Source organism: Pipistrellus kuhlii, unplaced genomic scaffold, assembly GCF_014108245.1.
Source record: "Pipistrellus kuhlii isolate mPipKuh1 unplaced genomic scaffold, mPipKuh1.p scaffold_m20_p_4, whole genome shotgun sequence".
NCBI lineage: Eukaryota > Metazoa > Chordata > Mammalia > Chiroptera > Vespertilionidae > Pipistrellus > Pipistrellus kuhlii.
Genome location: NW_023425540.1, coordinates 6243358 through 6268513, shown reverse-complemented (window position 1 = coordinate 6268513; position 25156 = coordinate 6243358). Strand labels below are relative to the sequence as shown.

The 25156-nt window shown below is 39.7% G+C and overlaps 1 protein-coding gene across 3 annotated transcripts in view; it reads left to right on the top strand.

Moving 5' to 3' along the window:
• FYB1 (FYN binding protein 1) overlaps positions 1 to 25156 on the top strand; it is a 125865-nt gene that overhangs the window by 73393 nt on the left and 27316 nt on the right. For all 3 annotated transcript variants that reach the window (XM_036410956.2, XM_036410954.2, XM_036410955.2), the window contains exons 3-7: positions 16296 to 16452; positions 21493 to 21539; positions 23057 to 23076; positions 23512 to 23543; positions 24347 to 24467. In XM_036410956.2, coding sequence (XP_036266849.1) covers positions 16296 to 16452; positions 21493 to 21539; positions 23057 to 23076; positions 23512 to 23543; positions 24347 to 24467 — 377 coding nt within the window. The remainder of the gene's footprint in view (positions 1 to 16295; positions 16453 to 21492; positions 21540 to 23056; positions 23077 to 23511; positions 23544 to 24346; positions 24468 to 25156) is intronic.

Below are 25156 nucleotides of genomic sequence, written 5' to 3'. Positions count from 1 at the left end.
ACCTGTGCAAACGCCCTGAGAATCTAAGTAAGTTACAGACCTCTTCTGGTTGTTAATAAATAGAAGCCACTCACCCTAACCAGTTTTGCTCAGTGGATAGGGTGTCGGCCTGCTGACTGAGGGGTCCCAGGTTTGATTCCGGTCAGGGGCATGTACCTTGGTTGTGGGCACAACCCCAGTGGGGAGTGTGCAGGAGGCAGCTGATGATATTTCTCTCTCATCGATGTTTCTGGCTCTCTGTCCCTCTCCCTTCCTCTCTGTAAAAAAATCAATAAAATATATTGAATGAATGAATGAATGAATGAATATGAATGAATGAATAAATAAATAAATAGATAAATAAATAAATAACAGCCTCTCTGAATAGCAAAGGCATTGTAGTAGGAATGCAGCAGCAAAGACAACACACTGGGGATCAGCCACAGCCCTTAGGAAACCAGTTGGGGTGTCCAGGCTCTGGCCCGCAGGGCCGCTGTATAGTGTTCCTCAGGTCAGGATGGTACTGAAATAGTAAGCGTGGGCCACGGGTGCCTGGAAACAATGACAGCTGACGAAAAGTGGTATTCCATGCTCCCAGGGCAACGTGCCCGAGATAGTCCACGTTTTCCAAAGTCTGAGGAGAAGGGAATAGCCCCCTTCCCAGAGGTGGGTGATGCCTAATACAAATGGACCCCCCATGCTCAGGAAGCCAGGCTGGCCTCTGCCCTTGCTGTCTTCACCCCTGCACCTCAGGGGAAACTCCGCTGTACTTTCACTGCCTACACCATCTCCATCACCATGGGCTTGGGAAGCCAAACCACACCACAGGCACATGGGATGACTGAATCAGAAAATCAGGAGGCCATGTTGCTATTCTTATGTTGCTTTTCATTTTAACAGAAAACCCCATTTCTGAAAAACCTCTAATGTTTCCATCTTTGTTTCTCTTCCCGCTGTTTATGACTTCCTGGAGAGACCAGCAGCGTTCACTTTGGCAAGGATTGGCACTTTTAAAGTGAAGCCACCCTGGCTGATTTGGCTCAGTGGATAGAGTGTTGGCCTGTGGACTGGAGGGTCTCAGGTTTGATTCAGGTCAAGGGCTCATGTCTGGGTTGCGGGCTTGATCCCCAGTATGGGGTGTGCAGGAGGCAGCCGATCAATGATTCTCATCATTGATGTTTCTATCTCTCTCTCCCTCTCCTTTACTCTCTGAAATCAATAAAAATACATTTAAAAAATAAATAAAATAAATAAAAAACTAAAAAAATAAAGTGAAGCCACTCTTAACCAGAGCCAAAGGAAGACTAATCATCTGATCATCTCACATTGTGAGTTTTTAGACGTTTAGTTATGTGAAAGGACGGACATGCTTTTGTTGGGGATTGAGCCCGAAACCCAAGCATGTGCCCTGACCAGGAATGGAGCCATGACCTCTTGGTTCATGAGTCGGCACTCAACCACTGAGCCACACTGGTCAGGCTCCCCATGTTGTTCTTAAATGTCACCTTGGGTCATGGTTTTGTGGTTCTGTCTTTAGGAACAGAGGTTCTCATTCCTTGGTAATTTGCTCTATATGTAGTTAAAAGTGATTCTTCACCAAAACCGATTTGGCTCAGTGGATAGAGCATTGACCTGTGGACTAAAGGGTCCCAGGTTTGATTCCAGTCAAGGGCATGTACCTTGGTTGCGGGCACATCCCCAGTGGGGGTGGGGGGGGTGCAGGAGGCAGCTGATCAATGTTTCTTTTTCATTGATGTTTCTAACTCTCCATCCCTCCCTGTAAAAAAAAAAATCAATAAAATATATAGTTTTAAATAATTTAAAAATATATAAAATAAAAAATAAAAGGGATTCTTCTCCCTTTAGTGAACCCGCTTTGCCCGGGCCTGTTCCCTTTCTGGATAGAGAACTGGTTGCCAGCGTTCTATAAATAGCATGTTAAACATCACTCCTGGTCACTTTGCTCTTTTATAGTCTCTGCATTCTGCCCTCCCCTCAAGTCATCTTCTGACTTTCCCCATTGCCTTTCATCACCCTCCACTCCTACTTGTCACTTCCCCATCCATCCATTTGGGAAATGGGCAGCGCTGTGGCCTTTGATGAGGCTTTTCTTGTCCCTAACCACCAGGCTCTCTCCCTACGACTACGGTTGGATCATGTAATGTTTGGTTCTTGTAGAAATGGCAAGGGACATTCAAAGAACGGAGTACTAATTGAAAGTGTCAGCCAGTACATGGCACAATATGACAGAGGGTCAAAGTAAACAAGATGTGTTGTCCTGGCCAGTGTGGCTCAGTGAGTTAGGCGTCACCCAGTGCACCGAAAAGTGACCCCGGTTTTGGGCTTGATCCCAGGTAGGGGATGTGCAGCAGGCAGCCAATTGATGTTTTGCTCTCACATGGATGTTTCTCTCACTCTCTCCCTCTCCATTCCTCTGTCTCTAAAATTCAATTTACAAATCTTTAAAGAAATAAAAATTTTAAAATGAGCAAGTTGTGCCTTAAGACTAACCAAGGAGAGGTTGTAATAATAATACAGGGTGGGGCCAAAGTACACCAACAGTTGTGAGTGCATAAAGCACAGCGTTCATTCTTACATTATTATTTATTAATCTTTGTATTATTTTCCATGTGAACAACTGTAAGCCCACTTGTGTCCTGCCCTGTACATTTCAGGCAGGAAGCTGCACAGCTTAGTAGTTGGATGACTGATTCAAGTTACCAGTTTCTTCACAGCCTTCTGCATTTTTATGGTGGCCTTCAAATGAGACAAGGTGCCCACCACTTATTCCACACCAGGAATTCTCAAACTTTCCTGTGCAGCGGCATCCCCAAGAAGGTTTACTGCAACAAGATTGGCGGACCCAGCGTTTCTCATTCAGTAGATCTGGGATGGGGCCTGAGAATGTGAATTTCTAAGCTCTCACGGGGTGCTGCTGCTGGTGCTGGGTTTATACTTCAGTAACTATTGTCTTATAGGGTCATAGACAAATGTGAATAAATGCTTAAAAATTTTTCTATGATTGCTGTATACAATTGATTGAGCAAAGAAATGTAATGGGAAATGGAGTTCCAACATGGAACATATAATATAATAATGCTGAACTAGAAAGAAATATTTCTAATTAGAAAGCTGTAATTAAAAATAGAATATGAATATGGACTAAAAGGTGAATTTATTCAATGGTTAAACACATGCTACTAATTGCAAAGGTTTTACCAGCACCATAAGAAAATTATACAAATACACCCAACTCGACTATGCTTTCCCTCACTAAGGAATCTGCAATAAGGGGAGGGAATGAATGTTTATGTGATATCTACTGTGAGCTAGGTCCTTGCAATCAGCACTCTTGTCAACTGACATAAACATCATCACATTATTGTGAAGTGGAATCTTTATCATTTTACAGGTTACAAAAAGGCTCAGCAAGATTAGGCGGCTGTGTTGGCAAAATTGGAAAAGGGTTTTTTTAATGTCCGTCCTTGAAGCATATAGGAGGAGGGAAGCCTGTGGCAGGTCCATGCGGCTAAAGCCCCACTGGAGGACAGCCTCACAGATACGCTGTGAGCAGAAAGACACCCCTGAGCCAGGCATCCAGACAAGAAAGTGCAAGTCCTTCATCTGAGCAACCTCACTTGGAGGAATCTCTCCTAGAAATCTCCTACCACATGGATACAGAGGAGCACGGAAGGGGATGCTCATGGCTGTATTGTCAAGGCGAGGAGACAAACCAAGGAGCATCCCAAAGCACTTGGCGACAGTTCCCTAGAATCAGGTGGTCTCTGTATATGTTAACACAATGTTCAGCAGACAGAAATATTTAGTTTTTCAATCAGATATTTCTATGCATACGAACAGAGGTGAATACTTTTGTAGAAAAAGTTCAGTAAAGATAAACAGAAGTTACCTCTGGAAAGGAGAGGAAACTAGGGAGTGAGAAGCCATGTGACATTTTACTTATCTATATTGTAAAACTTCTTCCAGAAATGATTAGTATAGTATTTGTGTAATTAAAAATACTTTTTTTTTTTCCAAGAAAGGAAGGAAGAGGGAGAAACCTGAGATCACAATCTAGTAGGAGCTTCTCTTTGGTTTTTGTATTTTCTCTTCCCGTCTTCTGTCTTTCTCTTCTCAGGGTCTGCATTTACCATCTAACGCTTTGGTGCTGTCTCTTGACTCGGGGTCCCTCCTTTCTTCTGTGTGGGTGATCCAGCAACAACAATAAGTCATTGTCACAGAAGTGCAAACATTAACTGAACAAAATACTTTCTCTTCTACTCATCTGTCCATATAGCTGTGCTTCTTACAACCCTGAGTTGTGGTCACTTTGCCTGCCCAGTGATTCTTCCTCTACGCAAGGCGCTGCAGGAAGCTCTGACTTCTTGTTGGCAGTTCTGGTTCTCTTTTCTCAACTCATCGTGACCCTGTGCCTGTGATGGTCTAATGTGCCTCCTTAAAATCTCATCATTTTAACAGGGGGGAAAACTGGCTTTCTGGATGAACCTATGACTAGGCAATTTCTCTCAATAAACTGTTTCTTTATGGCAGTTTCCTCTTCCTTTACTTAAAAAAAGGTGTCACTCAGATTAATGTAGCCATAAGTGTGCAGAGTCTTTTTTTGTTTTGTTTTTTTGTTGTCTTAGTTTTCAACATTTAAAAATGGGAAGTTTTTTTAAAATATATTTTTATTGATTTCAGAGAGGAGGGAGAGAGAGAGAGAGAGAGAGAGAGAGAGAGAGAGAGAGATCAATGATGAGAATCATTGATCACCTGCCACCTGCACGCCCCACACTGGGAATGGAGTCCACAACCCAGGCATGTGCCCGGACCAGGAATTGAACTGTGACCTCCTGGTTCATAGGTTGATGCTCAACCACTGAGCCATGCTGTCCAGACAAAAATGGAAAGATTTTTTAAGAAAAATCTAGATTTGTTCTTCACATGTTTACAATGGCAGGAACCCTGTAGTAACCTCCCTCCACCCCAGCCCCTTACTCCCTGTGTCCCTGAGGCAGGGCATTAATCTGCTCACCAGTCACACTCTCAGCTCAGGATAAAAATGTAGGTTTCTGCCTGGCTTCCATGCTCCTACTTGAGTTTGGGGCATCTATTTTTACTTGCCCATCTTCTGAGCTGTGATATTATTTCTGTAGCATCTATGTTTACTCCTTCTCTGCTCATTGATGTTTTATTTCTGGGTTATACTGATTTTATTTGAAAAGTATTCATTCACCCAAAACATTCACTATTTCTCCAACATAAGAATCAGTTCATCTGAAGATGTTTCTAAAATGAGTTCTAGTGCTTTCTTTCCTACCATACAAGTTATTAGTGTACTTTCAAACAACATTAGCATTTAATGAAAAAAATTGAATTATTATCTCCTGCCCAATTATGCTCTATCATGGATCCAGAAAGAGGCACTCTGTAAGCTCTGAGCATCTGACCCAAAAAACACATTTCTTATATCCTCACTTTTTTCTTTTTAAAATAATACTTAACATTAAAAAAAAAAATAAAAGATTCAAAAGTCAGAAATTGTCAAATTACTGCCTAATTCTGTTTCACGTTATTTTATGAATTGAAAATAAATAAAATCATTCATAAAAACACTTATATTTTTGACTACATATAATTATGCAAATAATTATATGATAGCCAGTAAAGTTATTGGGTTTTTAACTATTCAGAGACATTGAAGGCTAAAGTTCAGTTTGAGATGGAGAAGTTTAAGACAGTGATCAAAGCCTTTCTTTATTTAGTTTCCTCTAATTGGTAATGTATGTTTTGATCTCTACTTCTTTGCCTTCATCCTAACTTCTGCTTTGATTATCTATATGCAAAAACTGACGTTTCAATATTACTTCTTTTTCCATTTTGATGGACACTTCTAAGCTAACCAACATTTTCTTGGCAACTTGCTTTCAAAACAAAGGGTTTCTTACTAATATCGTTGCTGTGCTTTGTTTTCTACTAAATTAGTTTTCAAAATTTCCCATCCACAGTAAGCTTACAAATCCTTTGAAGATAAAGACAGATGACTCTGAATTAGGGCAAGGAAAAATTCTGTAAAACTAGATTTTCTAAACCAGTGGCCCAGAGGTTTCAAGTTCTTACCTTTGAAGGCTGCTGAGGATCTTCTGGAAATTTTAAAGATACTTTGATCTAAATATATGCCTATATTGTCAAGAATATTCTATATAAGATCAAATCCCAATTATAAAAGAGACAATGTTCATTTTTTTAGCTATTTAACTAACACACACACACACACACACACACACACACACACAGAATGTCTTATAAATATATGAAAAGATCCTTAGCTCACTTTTAAACATAGAAATGCAAGTTGAAATATCATATCTTTTTTTTAACCCATCAGAATTGTTAAAACTAAAAAAGTATAATAACACAGTATGTTGGTGGGGTTATGGTAACACGGGTACTCTTTGGGCTAAGAGACCTACAAGTCTTACTAACTGGGATTATTTACCAAAATGTTTCCTGTTTGTTTCTTTTGAACTATCAACTTCACTTTCCTTAATTTATCCTACAGATACATTTACACTTATGGTCAAAGGAATAAGTCCAAGAATAATTTTATAACTGATTGTCTAATAATCCAAAAATATAAACATATAAGAAACAACCTACAGTTTCTCAAAATGTTAAGCATGGAGTTACCTAGCAATTCTACTCTGGGCATATACCCAAGAAAAATGAAATGTCCACAAAAGACTCAAATGTGAATGTTCATACTATAATACCATTATATATGATAGCTAAAAAGTGGAAACAACTCAATGCTCACCAGTTGATGAATGGATAAATACATGTGATAACCATACAATGGGCTATAATTCAGCCAAAAATAATAATAAATACTGAAATCTGCTACAACATAAACTACAAAACAAGTGAAAGAAACCAGTCACAAAAGGCCACATACTACATGATTCTATTAATATGAAATGTCCACAACAGACAAACCTATAGAGACCAAAAATAGCTTAGTGGTTGACTGAGGAGGGGGAGAGGAGACAGAGAAGGGGAGTGACTGTTACTAGGCTTAGTTTTATGGTGATTCATATGTTCTAAGATTGTATTATGAGGATGAGGATGGGCACACGATTGTAAATATACTGCCAAATCTGTAAATTACATCTTGATAAAGTTGTTAAAACATAATCTAAATGTCTATCAGTGATGAGACCTGCCAAATAAAAACTATGATAAATCCATGCAATAGAGACCTCCACAGCTATGGGAAAAAATAATAATAAAAATAAAAACTGATCATCCTATTTGTGAGAATGTAAAACAATCTCTTTTAAAACTGAGTTAAGGAAGCAAAGTCCAGAATAGCATATTTGATTTTATATTTTATAAAAATAAAAAAACGAACGGAATATTTTTAGAAAGACATGTAAGAGTCCCGACTGAAGAGGGTGCAGGCTGAAGGACAACCCCCCACCTCATGCACGAATTCTGTGCACCAGGCCACTAGTCAATAAAGAAGGAAATGCTCTGCTATGAATGTCAATGCCCAGCACCATGACCATGCCCGGGTGCTGACAGAGGAGAGCTGCTTTCAGATGGTTGCCCTTTAACCAGGAAGAAGATGAATAAATAAATGAGTAATTTATGAGAATTTTAAAGAAAAGAAAATTAGCGTAAGAAAGCACGTGGGAGTGCCCTGCGCACAGATGAAGGGCTCTGAACAGCGTTAGGCTCCCAGGTGTTACTATGAGGAGAAGGCCAGCCAGCCACACTACACTTAAAGGGCCCACAGCGGGCAAATGTGTGGAATTAGCAAGTTGTGTCAGCCACAAGTGGCAGTTTAGAATAAAAAAGTTTAAGTTATTAAAAGTCTGAGAATTTCAGTCCTTCTACACAGATGGGAGTAAATGTGCCCTCAGAGGCTTATCAAGGCCCTGTTCCTTGGAGAACACAGTTCTAGATTCTGGGAAAATTCATAGTGGAACACCTGTTATATGCTGGGCAAGTGCACATATTGTTTATAATTCTCATAGCCCTCCTATAAGCTAGGAACCAGTAGCCCATCTTAACAGGCAGGGCATACATACCTAGGGAAGGGAAATAAATGCCAGTCCTGGATGAGATTAGGAGTCACACCAGCTCTGAATGACACCAGCACGTGTGGTAAGATCTTCCTGAGACTCGGTCCTGAGGTGTGAGTGAGTGTGAGTGTGCTAGGGGTTCTGTGATATGTGCACCTAGGTTGAGTTACAAATCAGCTAACGTGGAATTCACCAGTTAGGCTTCAGAAATGCCATATGGTGGCTAGAGCTTTATTCCCCATTTGGGTGGGCAATAGCTATGTGCCTACCCTAAAAGTCCATATTCTGTTAATATAAAAATAAAAAAAATAAAAATAAAAAAAACACGTTGAAACCTGTGAAGAATTTTTGTGAGTTTATTTGAGCCAAGTTGTCAACATATGCCGGGAAGCAGAACCTCAATGGATTGAGATAATGCTCCAGAGAATGGCAGGTTACAACTGTATTTATACATCGCCATCACAGGAAAGGGACGTAGGTGGGTCACAAGAAATCCATTGGTGATAGGTTGAGGAGGTGGGATAAAGCAAAGTGGGAGCTGAATTGGGGGAGGAATCTCTGGGATAGGGTAGAAAGGGAAATGATGGGCATATGCTTCTTTTACAGAGATGGACACAGGATAGCTTTACATAATAAACTTGATAACAATAACAATGAGGGAATGTCCTGGTGCCATTTATTGTGCCTTGAGGTGCCGGGGTAAAAGGGAAGTTACAAGTTACCTAAACATTCCCGATGTTATCTTAGAGACAAGAAGGCAAATGGGCTCAGGAAAGATCTAAGTTGATTTTTGTCAGGGAAAATACTGGCCTAGGACATGACTATCCACTATAACCTGTTTGTAGTTAAATATTTATTTTTCAGGTCATCTTTTGTGGTTACTGTAGGTCTCTGAGTTTGCAAGACTTCCACACAGGCCTCCTCTGAGCTTGTCAGGTTATCACGTGGCCCCTTTGGTCCACAATTCCGAGTTGCCAATTCAATGTCTAAATCCTGGAGCAGGCACATAGTACTTCCCAAAGAATAAATAAACATACAAATGCCTTCAAAATATTGTAAGTCTGGATAACTTGGTAATAATTTTATCCGCAGCACTCCTCTCCTTTGTGCGATCATCCTCCATGTTTATACAATGCTTCAGACTTCTCAGGATGCTTTCGTGTGTATCAGTTCTTCTGATCCTTAGACCCCAAGGAAGTGGCTGGAATCGTATTCCTGCCATTGGACAGATGGAAAAACTAAATCATGTGGGCGTTAACTGATTTGCCAAAGTCAGAAAGCTCTCTGGTGATAGAGCGGGTGGTAAAATCCAAGTGTTCGAATGCCTGGCCTAATTCTAAAGCATCCCAGCAAAACCAGAATCAGAAATGCCTGGCTTAGGGTCAAGGATTTATTGTAATCGAGGGCAATTTGAAGCAATGTCCTTGGGTCTGTGAAGAAATCATAGACTAAAAAGGAAATGGAAAACCACAATTCTAAATGCTCCTTCGAGTTTCTGGGACATGAAGTCTACCGGTACCTTCTTAGTCAAAAGTCATAAATGTCAGAATCTATGGGGTACCTTTCCTGAATCCTCACAGACTTTTGTGTTATAAGCATTAGGCAACAATATTTAAAACCAGTTTGTGGTCTGCAGAAAAATCTAAAGCGCAAAGCTTGTGAAATAATGCAGTTTCCTTCTTCTATGAGTATACTAGTACCTTTATTGTGTCTTCATTAATCATCCCTGCCCCTTCTCCCTATTCCTTCTTTTTCCTCAATTCTAGTTTTCTGTTTATGGAGTTTTAGATGCTGACAGAATGCCATCACTTCGGGGAGTCTGTGTTTGAGTGAATCTGGAGTCGCCCTCCGGGCAGGGCCTGATAACTCCTGGTACCGCTGACTCATAGAGGGCCCCTCCTAGCCGTTTCCTCCCCATAAAATGACCTTGGAGTTCCACCCATCCGGGTGTGCCTGAGTCGGAGCATATGCTTTGTGCAAGCCTCTTCTGAGCTTCCAAAATTAAGAAAGATGAAAAGTTTGAGACTGTTAACTTCCCAGATTCCTGAGAGCTGTTTTTGTGTCTATAAGATTTTGCAATTTCTCTCCCCTCCATTCCCAGCCCACCTCATTTTTGTTTTTCTGTAGCCAGTATGAAGTGTTCCCTAAAGCAAGTACAGTCAGTTCTCTTTTGGTTTTTGCCATTAGTCTCATTTTTATTATCGTTAAGAATTTTATTATTAAATTTATTACATCTGTTGTGAAAGTTCCAATGTTACAGCCAAATGTAAATTAAGCTCCCATTTGATGTTTTTTTTAACAAAACACCCAGTTTCTCCCTGCAGAGGTTCAGAACAGGCCTCCCCGACATGTGCCACTTTGGCCTGTGAATAATTTTGAGATGGAGGCAATTGAGACCCTGCAGGTGCATAAGAAACTTTGATCTCTCCTGTAAAGACTATAAGCTAGGGGCCTCGCTCGCAGAAAGGTATCATCAGAAGTGACTTTGTCTGACCTTGCTATAAGGCAGGGCAAACGTCTAATTATTGAACATCTGCTCTTATCATGCTGTGAATGACTTTCCTCTTCTAAGCCTCATCCTTAGCTCAGAATGTCACATAGACCTCAGTTACATTTCAGAGCCCTTGTGTATGTGGAGTTCCTACATATGTATGTGATGAAACTTGGTGACCTTCTCTTGTTAATCTGTTTTGTGCAGATTTTATTAGACCAGCTAAAAGCACTTTGAGTCGAAATCAGTTTGGCTCAGTGGATAGAGCATCGGGCTGCAGACTAAAAGGTCCCAGGTTCGATTCTGGTCAGGGGCATGTACCTTGGTTGTGGGCGCATCCTCAGTTGGGGGGGGGGGGGGTGCAGGAGGCAGCTGGTCGATGTTTCTCTCTCATCAATGTTTCTAGCTCTCTATCCCTCTCTCTCTTCTTCTCTGTAAAAAACAAAAAACAAAAACAAAAAAATCAATAAAACATATTTTTAATAAATAAATAAAATAAAATAAAAGCACTTTGAATGGTAGAAGAGAGCTTCTTCCTCCCCCACATCCTTCTCAAACTCTTAAGCTTCTGTTAAAATGCCCAAGAATACAGTTCCTGGGTCTGACTTGGGATGAGAGTGGGCATTAGGTGGCAAATTTACCTGATTGGCTCACCGTCACAAAGTCGTCCTGCACTGTCCAGGAGTCAGGTTCTGCCCACTGCTGTGGGGCCCATACCCCTACACATTGCTGTCATTTTTGAGGAAGGAGTACCAAGTGGTCTTTTCAAGGCCAGTAGTTTACTTTAGTTTTATAATTTTTGTAATCCTCACCTGAGGATATTTTCCCATTGATTTTTAGAGAGAGTGGAAAAGAGAGGGAAAGACAGAGAGAAAAATTGATGTAAGAGAAACACATTGATTTGATTGCCTCCTACACACGCCCTGACCAGGACCAGAAGGAGTCTGCAACCAAGGTACATGCCCTTGACTGGAATTGAATCCTGGACCCTTTGTTCTGCAGGCTAATGCTCTATACACTGAGCCAAACCGGCTATAGGGTAAAGGTCCAATATTTTAAAGCCACAGGCAATAACCCCTAAGCCTTGGAGGATAATATCCATAAATAGATCCATTTGGAGTATTATCTCTCAATTTTATATCTCTAATTCTTGATGCCAACTAAACTCCAAGCTTGTTGTTGTTTCCATTATTTTATTTATTTTATATCTTCTAAGTTTTTAATGACTTTATTTCAAATTCCTCAATTCCATTCCTTGAGACTTTTCTTTCCTGCCATCTCACATCAGTCATTCATCTTTTGGGACCCATGTTCTACTAGCTCCTAAATGTCTACATTCCTGCTATCTGATTTCCAGAGTCAAATTATGATATATATTATAAATTCAACATTCAAAACACCCACATGTGTGAATATGTGCCCCAGATTGACTTTGCCTTCTCCAAAGCCAGTTCTGCCCTGCCTGAAACTGAAAAGGCCTAGGAAATTCCACTAAGAGGAAAGGTACCCACTGGAAAAGCTGGGCTTAACACTCAGATCCTAGGAAAGCATATTAACGTGTTTATTTGAACTTACCAATAATTTCATTTCTTTACTTTGAGAAGCAGTAGAACATGGCAGAGAGCCAAAGACATTATAAGAAACTGGAGGCCCAGTACACAGGTGGGGTGGCCTGCGATAAGGGCGATCCTGGCTGCAGGAGGTTGGCTGCAGGGGGAGGGACCGAGGAAGGTTGGCTGTGGGAGCACACTGACCACCAGGGGGCAGCTCCTGCATTGAGCAAATGCACCATGGTGATCAGTGCGCATCATAGCAACCCGTGGACCAGTCTCTCTCTCTCTCTCTCACACACACACACACACACACACACACACACACACACGCACACACACACACGGTTCAAATGCCGGTTGAGTTTGATCCCAACTTCTATCATTTACAAACTCCCTGAATTTGGATAGTTTTCTTAACTATCAAATGGAAACAAACTAACAACATATACCCAAGATTACAAATATGAAATGCCTAGAATGGTACCTGGTCAAAAAAAAAAAAAAATGGTCACTTTATGTTATTATCATTAATCTCAGACATTTCCTATAGATTTAAAGTTTCTTTTTTACTTATTTTGTTGTAACCCACCCACTCTTTCCATCACAACAGGTTAGATGTTTCCTTTTGAGAATTCCAGTATTACTACTTATATGTTGGTACACTTTTTTAAAAAGTCCATATTGAGATTTTAGAGCCAATCACTTTACAGTCATCGATGTCTACTTGTTTTTGTTCCCCTGAGAAACTAATGTGCTTGTTCTTAGAATTATTTTGTGTGCATGCAAATATATTCCTTGTACTATTTGAAAGTGACCACAGATTTTGAAAATCAAATGTTTCGCTGCTCAATGCTGGTGGAGCCTGGGAAGACGTTAGCACATGTCCCCCAAGCTTCATGGGGAACAGGGCACGTAAACACTTGGCTTAGAGCCTCATTAAGCCAACCAGTCCCCTCCATTGCTCTGCCCTGCTTTCCTCTGGCTCCGCTGCACTCTCAGGCAAGCTCTCCCCTGCCCACAGCTCCATGGAGACCCCTGGAGTTCCAGTCCTAGGGAGAGGCAGGCATGCTCTTTCCAGGTAGCCCCAGTTATGACAATGAGGGAAGGGAGAGGAGAGGCAAGCAGAGCAGTGGGGCCCACCTCAGAGGCCCACTTGAAAGTCTTATGAACCTCGGTAAGGATAAGCAAGCATGTGGGTTTGGTGATAAGTCAGTTTGTAGTGTTTCCAATTCCCCAAACAACATCTGTAATTCCTTGCCTCCAGCCCTTAGATTACGCTCATCTGGTAACACCTCCTGCTTGTCAAGTGTTTTTCCATGAAAAGATGTCACAAGTGGCATATGTGCATGGTGGTTCATAGCATCCACTCACAGTCACTTATTCTCTTTGTGTCAGCTTTTAAATCGCTTATGAATCTATCAAACCGCATAATTTACAAATTAAAATAACAAGATACCATTTTCATCTGTCAAGTAATAGCTTATTAGATAAATGGGGCTGGGATATTTAGCAAATGATTTAAGAACAACAATAACAATAAAAACCATAAAAATAGATCCTGACCTCAGGCCTTACTCCAGAATAGATTACTAATAGTTTTAAAAAGTTAAACATAAATACATACATACTAGAAAAGTCAAAGAAAAAAGAAGGTGAATAATAATATGTTCTCAGGGTGGGAAAGATCTTTCTAAATGAAGTTCTAAGTGATAGAAATTATATGTAAAATCATTTCTTTATTGATTTAGGTGTAGAGAAAAGACAGTTAAGTCCTATATTGAACTAATGACAAAAATGAAATTGATACACTATGTCTTATAAAAATATAATTAGTTAGAAATTTTTATATACCTGATTTATAAGGGAACTAATTTTCCCTACTTCAACTCCTGCCAAAGAGATAGCTCCTGCTGGGAGGATTGGGCTGGCAGGGGTGTCCCCAGTCAGGAGCGCAGGGCCTGAGCAAGCTTAGAGCTCTGAGAAGAGGACTGGGATAGTGAGGAGAGAGGGCAATGTTCTTAAACCTGTTAACCGGGGAGTTCCCTCTTTAATTATGCAACGTACAACAGGAGCATACTCTTTCACTAGGACGTGTCAGTACATCACGCCCAGTGGACATAATTTTATATTATTATTTTTTTATTTATGCTTAATTAAAATAAATGAAATATATATTTTTTCGTTTATTTATAAATAAAGCACAAAGAAAAATACAAAATTACAAACAAATAGAAAAGAATACCAACAAAAAAATGGAAACATCGAATTAAAAAATTATAAATTTTACAAACAATTATAAAGTTTACAAAAAATATATACCATTCCTCTCAGGGCACAACATATATTTCAAGGACGTATTCATATGTCCTATCCATTCCCAATATTGTTTATGTTTGACATATTTATAGGTCCCGCTCGGTTAACAGGTTAACAATTACCACCAGGGAGAAACTTTGGAAGGAAGTTGGAATATCTAAAAGAAATTAGGATGCTTTTTGTATAATATGTCATTGAAAAGCCTGCCATTGCCCACTAAGGAAATTTACAGTTAAGTACTACATTTTCTTTCTTTAAAAAAAATTATATATATATATATATATATATATATATATATATATATATCTTTATTGATTTCAGAGAGGAAGGGAGAAGGAGAGAGATAGAAACATCAATGATGAGAGAGAATCATTGATCAGCTGCCTCCTGCACACCCTCTACTGGGGATTGAGCCCACAAACCAGGCATGTGCCCTTGGCCAGAATCAAACTGGGGACCCTTCAGTCTGCAGGCTGACACTCTATCCACTGAGCCAAGCCAGCTAGGGCTAAGTACTACATGTTCTTTAAAGGTTTTGAAGATTTTTGAGGATTTGATTGTGTGTGGCAAGGTTTGGGGTTGTTTGTTTTGTTTTTAGTTTGTGTTTGTTTGTTTGTTTGTTTGTTATGGACAGACAGAGGCAGGAGCCAAAGCAGCCACATTATTCTCTCTAGTTCGTCCATGTAAGAAGCAAAACAATTAAGATCCTTAAGACAGAGGTTTTATGAACCAATAAGGAAAAGCAAATACTGTTTTTAAAATAGGCAAAGGATTTGAATATATAATACCATTAAAATAAAAAATGGTTATAAAGATGAAAGAAAATGACCTCACTAATGCTCAGGCATGTGAAACTAAAACAAAATGTTTTTCAAGAGGCTACCCTCTTTGGCTTTCAAAACATTGCCCCAAAGCTAGAAGGACCCGAAATACAAACTCTGCATGTAACAAAACCAGGCAACGTGCATAATTCCTAAGCATAAGGTATGAAATCAGAGAGTGAATCGGGAATTTGGCAAGGAGGATGAGGGTAGAAGCCAAGGCTGGAGATACAGAGACCAGTGATTCATTATTTAGCCAATGGAACCTAGACAGTTTTTAGAAATAAGCAATGGTATGCTGGCAAATATGGAACAATTCTCTAGGAAAAGCCATGTGTATGCGTGTTCTCTCTACATACTTACATGTAATAAATTGTATTGATATAAAGGATGTATAACACACACAATATTGACAATAAAATATACTGTACTTTTTGTTGAAAATTCCTTATAGCCCATTGTTGATTTTTACATCTGTAACCAACCCATGGTTGCAGTTGATTAAGGAGTGTAACTCTAAGTTGAATGTTGATTAGTAACATTTTCGCTTATGTTAACAAGACAAATGTCAAACAACAAAGGCATATGTCAGACCTTCACTTACTTCCCAGTGATTGAGTAACTACTTTGCTTAATTGTGTAACAGTTTTCAAATCCTGGAAAAATGTTTTCTCAATGTTTCATCCCATTCACAATGTAATATCTACAGAAGCGACTTTTAAGTTTCATCTTCATTAACTCCATGGGGGTGGGGAGTTCTTAAACAATATTTAGGTGTATGAAGTTATCATGTTGTACACTTAAATATCTTACAATTTTATTTGTCAATTATACATCATTAAGGCTGAAAACATAAAAGAAGTGGGACGTTAAAAATGCCATGTCCCATAATACTTGGAATATTAGACACTTTAATGCATTAATTCAACCTAGGATGCATTTCTTAATTTTTATGTTTAAAATTCTCAATTCTGCATATTTGGAATAACCAGTTCTTGTATCTTGAAGACTTATCTTAATTCACGGTATTGTCTGTTTTACCTCTTAGGTACCAGCAAAGGCCAAACACCTTACTCAACAGCCTCCCTACCACCACCTCCACCACCCCATCCGGCCAGCCAACCGCCATTGCCAGCTTCTCACCCAACACAACCACCAGTCCCAAGTCTACCTCCCAGAAACATTAAACCTCCTTTAGATCTAAAGTAAGTGAAAGGTTATCTTGTCATTTCTTTGTCAGTCTGGTGCCATAGACTTCCAAACTGTGCTTGGCTGAATGCTGAGGGTTCCGTGGGAAAACGCTGGGGACACATGGTGGACAGCTAACAGGGAAAGAGAAGGTCTAAGCAACTGCTCTCATACCTCCAGACACTTGAGCAGCTCTTGTTTACCTGCTTTTACGGTGGTTTTTTTTCTCGTAAGCATTCATCGGAAGAAAATTTCTACTGCCTTTTTTTTTTTTTTTTTTTTAATATATTTTATTGATTTTTTTTTTTGCCCCCCTCTCTCCCTCCCACCCATCCCCTCCCTCCCCAGAGTTTTATGTCCATTGGTTGTACTTATATGCATGTATAAAAGTCCTTCGGTTGACCTATTATCTCCCCCAGATCTTCCTCCCCTCCCCGCTGTAATTTGACAGTCTGCTTGTTGATATACTGTCTCTATATCTATCTTTTGGTTCATCAGTTTATAATGTTCTTTATTATCCACAAATGAGTAAGGTCATGTGGTGTTTCTTTTTCATTGATTGGCTTATTTCACTCAGCATGATGTTCTCCAATTCCATCCAGGTTGCTACAAATGATGAGAATTCCTTCTTTTTATGGCAGCATAGTACTCCATTGTGTAGATGTACCATAGTTTCTACTGCCTTTTTTAAGTTCTGAAGCAATTTTCAGGACTGCACCACCGTCATCTCTTTCCCCACCATCATCAGCAACACCAACACCATTATCACCATCAGCACCAACACCAACACCATTATCACCATCTGCACCACCACTTCTACCATATTTTACTGACAGCCTATGATGTGCTAGGCATTTCACATATATAATCCCTATCATCATAATGAATTACTCATGTCATCATCATTTCACAGATGAGGAAACAGAATGCTACAGAAGCTAAATATCTCCTCCAAGGTCACACGAGGATAGAGCAGAAACTTGAGCCAATGTCAGTCTGAGTCCTAAGTAAAACAAGTTTTCTCTCATCCAGTTTTTAGGCTGTTTTTTAAAACCCAGGAAACTTTTATTCAAGCTAAAATTTTCTTAGAGGTTACATTTTAGAAATGTCAGAACTACATGGGTGGCTGTGCATGGACTCTTTGCAATTTACCAGAAGAGCTGGTTGAGGAAAAACCAAGTGGAAGATTGGAGAAGGATGAAGTGTTGTGGGGTTTTTTATTTGAAGTATTCAGGCTGTGGCAAGCATGGATCTTTATGACAAGCGAGGCTAGATCTTCTCATTCTTCTAGAGAATTGCTTTCCATGCTTCTCCTTTTCCACAAGTAAGTAATATTGAGCTGCAGTTTGCTTTTTCTTCACTTCACTCCCCTACCAGATTGATGTTCTTTGCACTTAAAGCCTTAATATCCATAATTAGTATAGAAGGCCATTTAGTAATAATATCTGATTGACAGCTTTCTTTAAATGTTGATGATTACAATTTAAAGCAGGGGTTAGAAACATGCAAGTTGTGGGTAGCCTCCAATATGTTTCATTTTATCATGCTTTGGGAAAATTCAAAGACAGTTACAGAAGGTGTTAGAGCAGGTAAGTGACTATTACCTTCTCTAAGGCCAATGACATGCATTCAGAGAAGCTGAATACCCTTTCAAACAGTTAAGTTTATAAATTCTAATTTAAGTCCCTAAAACCCCATGATATCCAGCTACCAAATAAGAATGCAAGCCATTTGCCTACTAACATATAAGTGCTAAATAAATATAGCTTAATTAAAATAACTAATTAATACGTGTTCTTCGATACACCTGATTTCTGTGTAATTACTTTTCTTTCATATGTATTCATCCTGTGTCCTTTTCTTAATTTCTTTCCTACTTTGATAAATTAACCCACTTGATCTGAACTTACTATTAATAGTAGTACTTTTGAATTTTATGATGTGACCCTATCCCAGCTTCTGGCTTCAGCCAGGCTTCTGGGTCCTGTGTAATTCCAGTGAGAGGTTGTATGAAATAGCTTGAGCATGAATTCCTGAACATTTACAAGACATGAAGACTGCTATGTAATAGCTCGATCAAAGCAATGTGAAAAGAAGGAGTATTTGGCACTATTCCTGCTGTTTGGAGGTCCCCAAGACTCCTCCATATGTTTGGTGATTTCCCGAAAGGACCCACAGGGTTCACCATAGATAGTGCTGACGGCTCGGGTTTATCACAGCAGGCCTCTGCTCTAGGCCTGGGAACAGACACATTGAGAAGGCCCTTCAGCTACAAAAACGCCATGCACGTGTGATGCTGCTTCCCCAGAAAGCCTAGTAGACACAGGTTTTGATTGAAAGCTGGTCATATAGGCACCTGCTACCAAAATGCCAGACTTTTAGTAAAGAAGCAGCCGTTCACCCTAATCACAGTGTGCATCAAAGCACTCTTACCACTAGGCAGCTTGTGTTATCAGTGGAGGGAATTCTTTAGAAGCTGTGTTTCCAGATACAAGCCAAGAGCCAACGTTGGTAGTAGATTCTTCTAAAAATAGCAGTTGTGGGCCTGCTGTGCTAACCTACGCCCTGGAATCCATAATGATGGAATGGGGAGTAAACTGTTATAGAAGGAGGAAAGGATTTTATAAACAGCCTGGTAACCTGTACGGCTATTTCTTAAAGATGCTGGTCAGTTTCCCAGCTTTGCAGGAAATTCTTGTGAAGTTGAAAAGGACCTGCTGATCAGCCAGGCTCTAGTTCTTATTTGATGAAAATGATAGAAAAAGCCACTGATTATAATCAACTCTACCTTACCCTTGTTTCCATGTTATTAAGGACTTCTAATTAGAAAGTCTGATTTGTCTAAGAGTTGCCAACTCCACAAAATACATACTCCCAGAAGAAAGATGGAGAGGAATGAGGCTTAGATGTTATATTGCCTAGGTAAACTACAAGGGTGATCCCCCAAAATAACTCAATTTTGAAAATGAGATATATGTTAATAAATACTGCCTTTAAAATTTTTCAAAGTGTGTGTATCCATTTTTTTGGACAACCTATGTAATTGGAGCTTTTAAAAGTTGATTGTCAGATGGAGAGAACAGAGGAAATGAATGCTAAAGGACACCTATAAGATAATATTTTATATAGTGAGAACTTCTAAGCTCTCATCAGAGAGCTCGAGTAAATTCCAAAATGAAGAAATATCTGGGTTAGAAACTTTCCCCCAAGTAGAGGAAGCTAGATAAGCCACAGAGAGGAAATGAAAGCAAAATGGGTCTTGATAGTCTGGCTCAAAATTTTACATTTAATGTGAGAGGGAAATTTATAGAAAACTCTTTAAGTAAAATTTTAAAATATGGGTGTTCCTGTGCTTTTCTTCACACCATCACCCTTCCAAACACACACCTGGGGGTCTCCCTGGTGCCCCCTCCGCTGGCCTGCGAATATCAATCCAAGGCAAGAAGACAGCGCTCTCTCTCTCTCTCTCTCTCTCTCCCTGGGATCCAGGAAGGGTTTCAGGAGATGGGGTGGCCTTTATCACCTGGCTGCTCCCCAGAAGTCACTTGTAATTATTTCACTCAGGCCTGGGTGCCACAAGAGTGGAAAAGTTTGGAGGCAAGTGCAAATAGCTTTAAAAATAAAGTTGTGGAGGCCGAAGTTATATCGTATTTTAAATTGTATTGCCTCCCCACCTAGTGGTCAGAAATCAGCTAGCTATATTTCCTGCTGTTTTCCGCAGTCAGCTGAGAGAAACTGAAGTGCATCCAAGAGCATCTTTCTCATGATTAGTGTTCAGCATCTTCAGTGTAACACGCTTTTTGTGCTGTTTTAAATTTTCAATTATAGTTTTAACAGTATGATGAATTGTTCATATGAAAACAGAACCTGCGATTGAATATTTTAGTACACAAAGCAAATTACATGGTTATTAATAGGAGTGAGACAGGAAGAGTGAGGTAAGAAGAAATAATAAATAACGGGAAGTGACCGAGGTTGGAAAAGGAAAGGTTAAACAGTTCTTTTCCTAAGGTCCTCATAGTGGGTGTAAGGTTTGATTTGGGTTTCTTTCGGGAGGGGGGGGCTCTAAAATGGAAGGAAAAGTAAGAATTTACTATTATAACCTTCCTTTTCATTACAAATGCTTTCAATTCTTCCGGATCGAGACTTGCCGCATTAGTTGTGCACTGCCATTGGCTCACCTGACTTCATCTGCAGCACAACGCTTCCACAGCCAGGGGGTTCTTTTGTTCTGTTTTGTTTTGGGGGGGTTATAGAATATATTTTCTTTTGAGAGTTCATACCCAATAATTGCTATTTTATCAGTGAAGTAAGAAACAAGATCACCTGGTTATAGGGGAGAGGAGAGGAAAGTGGTGAATAGCCACTGAGATAGATGCAAGAGAGGGTTGACTAGAAAGAAGGTGTAATTAGATTATAGAACAGTGTAGCGAGTACAGTGGAGATTGAATGTCAATTAACTGCAATATCCAGAATCAATGAAGTGGCAATTTTCTCCAGCTATGCTAATCAACTGGAGAATAAAAATAGAAAATGTAGATGTTCCATAAATAAACAGGAATTTGCCAAGCCCAGGCATTAGTAACTGTGTAGAGCCCTTGGAGAGAAGTGGTTTGAAATGAGAAGCACCTTGGAGTCTAAGCCACCCATGATGGGAGTGAGTTTGGGAAAGAGAAAGGAGCCAAAGATTAGAACTACTTCTCTTGGGTTTCTATACCAGAAGCCAAGCAAATGCCTTCAGGATCCCAAAATTGAATATTGGTGTGCTGCTATTTTAACACCAAAAAGCCTATTGCTGTGCTGAAGCCATGGACTCACTGTGAGTGTCACTGTGAATGGACAGTTCTGTGCTCGGCCTCCCCATGCTCCATGTCTTGGCAGCAGCTGCAGCATAGACATAGGGCTGAGCCTGTTCTAATGACTTCTGAAGCTTTTCGTCAAAGCAGATAGTAAAGAGAAAAGAACCAAACAAGAATCATTTTTATTTTTTCTTATTTTTTATTGTAAGGTGAGCATCGACCTGTTCTGTTTTCATTTTTCTTTGTTCTTGTTTCCAGAAGCCCCGTCAATGAGGACAATCAAGATGGTGCCATGCACTTCGATGGTAAGGGGCAAAAAGGTGTTTTATTGATCCTTCTGTTACCTCATATTATAGAAGTTTAATCATTCTCATAGGGTTATTAACGGGGCATCATCATCATCATTGATCCATGTAAGAACTTTCTCTGGTTTTATTTATTTATTCATTTTATCACCATGACCCACTCTCTTTCCTCTCCTCCCCTTACCTGAGACAAATAGTCTAATGTATTTAATGTGAATGTGTCTGTATATATTCTTTGCATACTGTTGTGTGTATACATTTCAATATACATGAATACTATGTTAAAGCTCACTTTGGCCTCTTTTTTTTTCACTCAACTTCATGTGTTTTGGAAGACCCATCCATGCTGCTCTATGTACGATATTTAATTTGTTGGTGTTAACTACTGCATACGTGATCCATGTATGTAATTCATGGTATGCATGTTAAGTATACTATGGTATACGTCCTATGCATTCACATTTTACATTTCACTCCAACTCACTAGAACAACAAATAACAATCCTGTGCACCTTCTTGTCCCCATTTGGACCCCTGAAAGACTCCTTATGGAGGTGACATGGCTGCTCCTACGCTGTGGCCTGTTCATTTTGCCAGAGTGGGAGCCGAGAGCTCTCCAGAAGCTCTGAACCTGTGTCCACTCCCATCAGCAGGGCAGGAAGGTTCCCGGATGCCTACCTTTCACCAGCACCTGGTGTTATTCAGCTTTCCAATTGCTTCCAGTCTTACATGTATAAAATGATACCTCGTTTTCATACCTCTGCTTACTGTTGAGTCTGAGTACTTCACTTGTCATGAGCCTTCATGTTTCCTCTTCTCGAAATTGCTGGTTCCTATCCTTTGGCCATTTTTTTTTCTTGGGGTTGTTGTCCTTTTCTGGTTGACATGTAGGAGGAGTCTCTTGTATTCCAGATATTAATCCCATGTGAGTTGCAGAGATTGCAAATACCTTCTCTCATTCTGTCCATTGTCTATTAACTTAGCCCATGCTGTCCTTCACTAAACATACTAAATGTTAATACAGTAAAAATTATTAATTTTTACCTTGTAATTTAAGCTTTACAAGTTTTATTGGAGAAGTCCTAACTCTAGGGAAAAAGTGATCTTGTTTTAAAAAAATCTAATTAATTTGATTTATTTGATACATGAAAGCAAATCACTGGGACCAAGTAAGTCAAAAAGGGAAAACTACTTGTGATTTTCTGATAATAACTTTATTCCAGAGAAGCCCCGTAGCAAATGTGCATGCCTTTCATAAAGAGAATAAAGGGTGTCTTCATTATCTTATGAAAGCCAATGAAATGATTTTATTATTAAATGACAAGTATCAAAAAGCCATAATAAGGATCTAAACCACATATTCTATTTTGTACTTCCATGTCTTTGATAAAACATATGTTTTGTTAGATTATGAACTTTCTGGAATATTATATTACATCTAATAACTCTGTATCAAAGTGCTTCTTAATTACAATATGTTAAGTGTGATTCTTTTTTTTTTTTTTTAACCCATTTAGGTGCTGGAAATATAGATGAGGTCAGTGTTTTTCCTTCTCATATTATATTGCTGGAACTAGACTATTTAATAATTATTGTGATTCATTTTTATAAGTAGAAACTAACAAATGAAAATTCTTATAAAGATATTTTTCCATTTATGATCTTAGTTCATTTAAAATGCTTGAGACATTAAATACCAATTGTTACTCTGACTCATAGGAATTCTGTGGCACTGAACATAAACTTAAGTCTGGCTACACGTCTGCATTGCATAGCAGGAGAGAAAATGAAATCTTCTGGGGTTTACTTTCATGGTCTATCTCTAAAAAGGAAAAAAATTATTTCAAATAAGCCAAATGTACATACACTTAAATTTATGTTTGTTTTACTAAGTGCTGGATGTATGAAAATATGTGTATGCTCCCTTTTTTTTAACAACTAAACTTAATTATTATTCATGTTTTCTTGACAGGAAGAAAGTGATGGAGAAACATATGAAGACATGTATGAGTTGCATTTTTTACCATGATATTTTTCTTTTAAGATGAATAAAATGATTTGAAGGTGGGAGAATGGATGGATATTCAGTACTAGGGAGGGAAAGCTTTTTTGTTTAAATGACTGAGATATAATGGTGCCCTTTATTTTAATTCAAATGACTAAAGAGTCTTTTATTGTGCGAAGATTTCACAGAGAACTCTGTTAAAACACTGTTGCATGAGAGACCAGCACATTTTTAATATAATTTTATTGCTGAAGAGAGGTGTAGGGAGAGAGAGAAACATCAATGATGAGAGAAAATCATTTATCTGCTTCTTCTTGCACGCCCCCTACTGGGGATCAAGCCTGCAACCCAGGCATGTCCCCTGACCAGGAATCAAGCTGACCTCCTGGTTCATAGGTTGATGCTCAACCACTGCGCCACATATGCCTCTAGATAGAACCCATGTGTGTGCTCTTGTACCTGTGAGTGATGGGAGAGAGAGAGAGAGAGAGAGAGAGAGAGAGAGAGAGAGAGAGAGAGAGAGAGAGAGAGAGAGAGAGCGCCTTTAAAAACAGTCTCTTCACTTGTTGCACAAGCAGAGGGAAAGCAGAGCCTCTGGAAGGAATCCTCTCTGTGTGCCTCCTGTGGGCTTTAAGAGCAATCACACATCCAGGAATGTTGACCCCCGCCCCTCCTCCAGCTTTTTACCTTCATGTGACTTCAGACACTATCTCCTGTTGTGGATAGAAACCCCTCTGCGTAGTGAGCCTTATCACATCAATGCCTGCAGCTGTTGAAACAACCTACCAATGTTTATCCACAGAGAAGCATCCAAAGAACGAGAGAAGAAAAGGGAAAAGGAGGAAAAGAAGAGATTAGAACAGGAGAAAAAGGAACAGAAGGAGAGAGAAAAGAAAGAACAAGAGATAAAGAAGAAATTTAAAGTAAGAGCTTGCTTGCTGACTGTAACCTCTTTATAATTGTCACACAAAAGGGGCACCTTCCTTGAAACCTTACATGGCTGGAGAATTAGCTGTTGTTTTCTAAAGAGTAACTATCCTCACAACAGACTTGTTTTTGTCCAATATGCTCCCTTATCCCATATAATACGATAAAATTCAAATAAATTATGGTGGCTTATGCTTAGTGGGCACCCAGGAAATCTGTTGACTGAGCAAATGAAGACTCAGTCCCTCAATTCCATTGTGGCTGTCCTCCTTCCACGCTCCATATGAGCCTCCTTATGCTGTGAGCTTTGGACCGCACGCATCTCTGGGGCATGTACTACAGTAGTGCAAGGGACACAAGTGTCTCCGGATGAAGTCATCTGGAGACACTCGTCTTAGAGTAAAGCTTCTCTGAGCTACTGTAGCTGCCAAGGCCTAGACCTGCCTTGATTTTAAGCATATGTACACATTGACTTCTGATACCTGCTGTTCCCCAGCCCTCTGCATGCACCTGGATGTCTGACCTTTGTCATACACACGTGGTATTCGGTTATCAGTGGCTTCCTTTGCAAGCCCTCCGCAGAGTTGCTAAGGTCCACAGACCTCCACTCTCTCCAAGACCCAAGCACATGCCCCTGCTCCCCCTGGTCCTGCCTGACCCCTGGGAGTTTCCCCTCACTGCTCCC